We start from the raw sequence: 5,415 nt of genomic DNA on the forward strand, positions 1-5,415 counted from the left end.
TGCAATGGTCACTCATAGTAACTTGTCATGTGGCCATTTTCTACCGTTTAGCCACACTTATTGGAGAGGCTTCTTGATGGCCAGCAACTAATACATGTACCCTTTAGCCACACTTATTACCACATAAGGCCACTAAAAACTCTGTGTGGTCATATCATACCCACGGTGTCGCGACCTTTGGCCACATATGACCTGGACCAAATATGTGTGGCTAAAGGCCTACGACCACACTTTTTTCGTGTGGCCAAAGGTCAATTTTCACGTAGTGGTGGCTTGTTCGAAATTTTGCCAATATTGCCAAAGGGGTACACGAGCCGGAGGAAAAACTGAGTATGGGTCGAACCACTGAATCGGATCATAAATTCGGTCATGGAGACTGCCATACAATATTTTATATCCTAAGAAAGAATCGGATCAATAACTATGCCCTCAAGACACCTCGTGGCCCGTTCGAAATTTTGCCCGTATTGCTAAAGGGGGTAGTAAACGAGCCGGAGGAAAAACTGAGTATGCGTGTAAGCATTGAATCGGATCATAAATTCGGTCATGGAGACTGCCGTACAATATTTGTGATCCTAAGAAAGAATCAGATCAATAATTATGCCCTGACGCCACCCCGTGGCCTGTTCGAAATTTTGCCAGTATTGCCAAAGGGGGTAGTACACAAGCCGGATAGAAACTGAGTATGGGTGGAACCACTGAATAAGATCATAAATTCGGTCATGGAGACCGCCATACAATATTTTGTGACCCTAAGAAAGAATCAGATCAATAATTATGCCCTCACGCCACCCTGTGGCCCTTTCGAAATTTTTCCAGTATTGCCAAAGGGGGTAGTACACGAGCCGGAGGAAAAACTGAGTATAGGTCGAACCACTGAATCGGATCCCTTTTACCAAAAAAAAAACCTTAAAACCCGTAACCCTAATTGCTACTTTATCATGTTAGTAGAATGGATTCATTATACGAATGTTTAGTTAGTTTAAATTCAAATCAAGATTTCGTTGGTTGGTTAGTCATTTACAAAGATTTAGTACTAGAAATTCACCATATCCATGGATTGACACTCGGTTCTTTCAGGCACTTTATTACAAACGATGTGTACACATGCCTTTCGTGTGTGGTTTAGTTGTATGTGAATACCTGTTTTTAAAACTCAATTTGTGTGGAACTTTCATTCAAACTTATATATGTATATATATATATTCACATAGATCGCTCGTGCCTAATGTTGTCCAAGAGGATTAAGTATCAAGATGTGATTGGCCATGCCAATTTTAGAAAGACAATTTTTTTCAAAGCCAATCTTTTGAATAATTTGAGTCAGCATGCCCATCTAAGTAATTTAGCATGATAATAACATATATGTGTATGTATAGTTAGTTGGTTTGGCTGTGTTGTTGATTACAAAAAAAGATAATAAATTACATTTCATGTTTCATCAAATATTTATCAACTACAAGAACATAAAGAACATAAAGCAAAGGGAGCACTAAATATGCAAATTTCGTATCAAACCCAAAGCCCAGCCTAACTCGGCCCTTCCATTCCCTAATACTCTAAAAATCATAAGATAGATAGATGTTGTTTTTATGTTCTCTTAGCTAGATTAAAAGTTGTTTTCAAGAATAAGTTTGCAACACGATCTTTCCTATGGCACAAAACACGCAATATAGTGTCGGGGTCACTACAACTCCACTTTCCAGTCGTGGGGGGCACGGGCAGAGGCAAATCACTACCTTCGCATGGGTACAATGCAGTAAAGTCTTCCAACAACTGCTCTGTTGTTCTTCCCATCAACTCAACCACTACTTCAACCGTCTCGGCCTCTTTGTCCACTGCCTCCGCTGACATTAGCCCCAAGGCCACCCCTTCGCCATAACTTGCAAACACTCGCTTCAAAAGCTTCAAGTCCTCTTCAATCATCTCATGATCGGCTATACTGAAACTTCTGGCGTTTCCTCCTGCTATTAAAACCATAAGGTAGGCTTCAAACGAGGCCTTTAATACCTCTTTTATGGCCAAAGGTTGAGCTCGCTCCGTCACAATAGCACATAGAAGAGTGAGATTTTGCTTCAGAACTTTTAGAGCCGGGGTGATTCGAGCATTCACAACGTGCCCTTCATATAAGGTTCCATATAGAACCGAGTTGGAATCTATAAATATGAGTCGGTAGGCTGCAACCTCAGACACATGATGGGTAGCGGCCATGATCGCAGATCTAGTGTGCTCAAAGTGAGGGTGGTGGTGGTTTTTGTGTGAATGAATAATTCTAGAGGGATGACACAGACACTTGTCAAGGGGGGTGAGTTGGGAAAGGAGGTAGTGTAAAGTATTGAGGCGGATGTAGAGGCGTTGGGTTCCACGGCTGGTTGAAGGGCGTGAATTGTTGTGGCCTTCTTCCTCCAATCCCATTATTCCTAATCCAAGTCCCAATCCCACTCCCAGATTATATGGATTAAACCCTGTTACTGCACATGGAGTCGCCTTCTTCCAAAGTTTTATCAATCTCGAGTCCCGACTGCATCTCGTCAGTGGAGGTAGTGTAGGAATATAGTTCTCTTTTGATCCTAAAAATACAAACATTGTTACGAAATCAAAATCCATTCTTACAAACTAAATGAATTAAACGTCAAAGATGGAATGATCATATACCACATGATGCAATAAAACCATTGTAGTCCCCCAATATTTCTTCAATCCCATTTGCAAATTCGTGAACCAAATCCTCAGAAACAGAAATTGGATTTTCGAAAAAAGAAAGCACAACTTCTCTAGCCTGCTTTACTAGCTCTACAGCTGAATGTGAATAAGGTTCCGTTTTCGACTTCGGATTCCATGTCTTGGTTCAAAAATGATACATTTATTAATATACATTGCATATATATATATATATATATATAAGAACAACATGTTATGTTACACTTACTTCAGCTTCTTCAGCTCTATGGAGAACAACTCTGATTCTCTTTAACCTCCCATTCACTGATTGTCCCAAAAACTTGACGATGATGGAATCGATGTCATAAAGAACCATTTCTCGAAAAACCGCCTTTCCCCCATCCTCGCATTCAACAGAATCCTCAACTACCATTTTAACTAAAAGCTTTTCGAGTTTATCCGCCCGTTGCAACACTGCCAACATCTCATTGGTAATGTCAGAATTGCATGTCAAGAACTGCTTCAACATGGCGCCATAGCAAGAGTGGAGCGTGGCTGCTGCAACCCCAGCTGATATCGGGTGCCATTTCTTCAATATCATACTAAAACTTCTCATTTCCTTAAGTGCCAATTCTTCTGTTTCTTGTGCCAACCGAACAAGTGTTTCGCACACTAGTTGGAATGACATTTTCCTACTTATCGCGTTAATTCCATTCTCTACCATCTGTACATGTTGTGTATAGTTAATGGAAATTGAGTAATAATATATATCAACATCATGCATGTTATGTCATGTAAACCTTGGAAAAAGCATGTTGCAAAGAGGATCTAGTGTATTGATCAACCCTGTTTCCTGCAGATTCTGATGCTACCTCACGTTTGTCTACATGCACGTCTTCTTCCAAAATTCTCGTGGCCGAGAAAAATAAAGGAAGAATGTGCTCCATCGCCCCAATTGTTCTCTCGCTAAAACTTCCATGGTAATCCATCAATCTCTTTTCACACCACACGGTCACACATGTCAATACTGACGACAACATCTTAATATAGGTGGGCTCTTTATCAGCTTTCTTGGAATCGTTAGCGACTTCGGTCAACATCGCAAGGGAGGCACTAAGAAGATTTTCCTCTACTTGTCCAGTCAGAACGTATCGTTGGAAAAACACCCAAGTGAAGCATAGATCATGCATGGGTTTATTGAACCCCAAAGTGGGCCATGTTTTCTTCATTAGCTCGAGTAGCTCGTCGACCTCATCCAAGACGCACGTCTCATCTTTCAAGTCAAAGACCGAGTTGAGCAGGGAAACATAAAGGGTTGCGTTGAATGAATAACCATCAGCCCAATGGCAGATATCGGTTGAAGAGCCGTCAGCACTTCTCCATGCCAATGAGACAACACAATGGCATATAGTCCTCATAGCCTCTGAGGTTTTTTCGATGTCGATGGGTTTAGCAGTGCTGCTACGAATGATATCTCTAAGAGACAAAGCCAAGTTGTCGGCTTTGTCCAAGGGGTTAGAGGGGTAAAGGAGGAGTCCTACCTCGAGGGTCTTGAGTTGACGCCTTTGCCATATGTGGTATTCGTTGGAATCATTGAATTCTGTTGGCTTTAGATGTCGAATGAGCTCTAACGGGAGAATGATTGTCTCCGCACGTCTCCCCGTCTAATAAACAAGAGTTAATGAGTTAATAAACTGTTAAGCATGCTTGAATATTTAATTAATTAAGAAAGTTACTTGGCCGACAAGGGTTCTCATGAGGGTCTTACGAAGCCTGTTATCACTAGCCTCGGACACCATCATCTGCTCTCTAATTATCTCTGCAGACGTCAGTGGCCTTCTAGGCCTCCTGATGGATGCGGGTTTAGGGTTGTTCCTCCGAGAAGAGAGAGATCGCTTAAGCATCTTCAACCCAACCGCCCTTTTAAAGCGGCTAGACCCAACCCCAACACTATTCTCCCCATCGGAGGAGTAAAACTGAATGGCGTTACGACCTCCAAAACCCGGGGACGACCTGCATGACGTGAAGAATATCTCATAAGCAGTTGCCTGGATATCATTTGATTCAAGGCCATCTGGGGTTTCAAAAGGGCAAGAAAGATCGGGTGGGATCATGGTTATATTAAAACTAAGGGTTGGGGTTGAAGATGTCAAATTCTGTCCAAGAGATTATCCTCGACGAAAAAGACAAACCCAAAATCAACAAACTAATTTCCCACATGTAATCTTAAAACCAAATTTCTGGCATTGCGTATTTATCTTGGGGCCATTAGTTTCTCATTTTATTGGATTCGCATATTTCATTATATTTAGCTCATTTCTAGTTTTTACCTATTTATATTATTTTTCAACCACTAAATATTTAAGTCTAAATATATAAATTCTGTTTCTAAAATAGGAAAGGAATTTTTAACCCAACTACACTAAAGCAAAAAACGAATTCTTGAAAGAACATAGTCTTTCTGAAATCCTAACTGCATTTTGTGGTTAGAACATGGCTCTTTCAATATTCATCGAGAAACCATTCAATATTCATCGAGAAACCAGGTTTACGTCATGTAAGTTGTCTGGAATGTTTCCAAAAATAGCTTCAATATCCATGGCTTATGCAGCTTAAGCTTTTCTACCATGATCATTAAAAGCATGTATTATTCTGGGATCTTCATGACCTATTCTTCAAAGAACATTTGAAGCTTCACATGAACACATGATCGATAATTAAGGCATACAAAATTGTAGATATCTCATAAATTCT

General features: G+C 40.6%; 1 protein-coding gene across 1 annotated transcript; it reads right to left on the reverse strand.

Annotated features, from left to right (window-relative positions):
- Window positions 1–1,481: 1,481 nt before the first annotated feature.
- Window positions 1,482–4,990, reverse strand: LOC143557889 (protein unc-13 homolog). Its single transcript, XM_077046853.1, has 5 exons — window positions 4,398–4,990; window positions 3,462–4,325; window positions 2,930–3,385; window positions 2,656–2,842; window positions 1,482–2,570 (listed from the first exon to the last, which is right to left on the reverse strand). Exons 1-5 carry the CDS (start codon window positions 4,773–4,775, stop codon window positions 1,591–1,593), a joined length of 2,865 nt encoding a protein of 954 aa, XP_076902968.1. The 5' UTR covers window positions 4,776–4,990; the 3' UTR covers window positions 1,482–1,590.
- Between the last annotated feature and the right edge of the window lie 425 nt (window positions 4,991–5,415).

Source organism: Bidens hawaiensis, unplaced genomic scaffold (genome assembly GCF_021521415.1).
Source record: "Bidens hawaiensis isolate Kalapana, Puna unplaced genomic scaffold, B.hawaiensis_p1.1 tig00019211_1, whole genome shotgun sequence".
Classification (NCBI taxonomy): domain Eukaryota; kingdom Viridiplantae; phylum Streptophyta; class Magnoliopsida; order Asterales; family Asteraceae; genus Bidens; species Bidens hawaiensis.

Coding starts and splice junctions, on each gene's coding strand:
- LOC143557889 (XM_077046853.1), bottom strand. CDS start 4,775: ATGATCCCACCCGATCTTTCTTGCCCTTTTGAAACCCCAGATGGCCTT. Junction 4,326..4,397: donor TGAGAACCCTTGTCGGCCAA/GTAACTTTCTTA, acceptor CTTGTTTATTAG/ACGGGGAGACGTGCGGAGAC. Junction 2,843..2,929: donor ATAGAGCTGAAGAAGCTGAA/GTAAGTGTAACA, acceptor TTTTGAACCAAG/ACATGGAATCCGAAGTCGAA.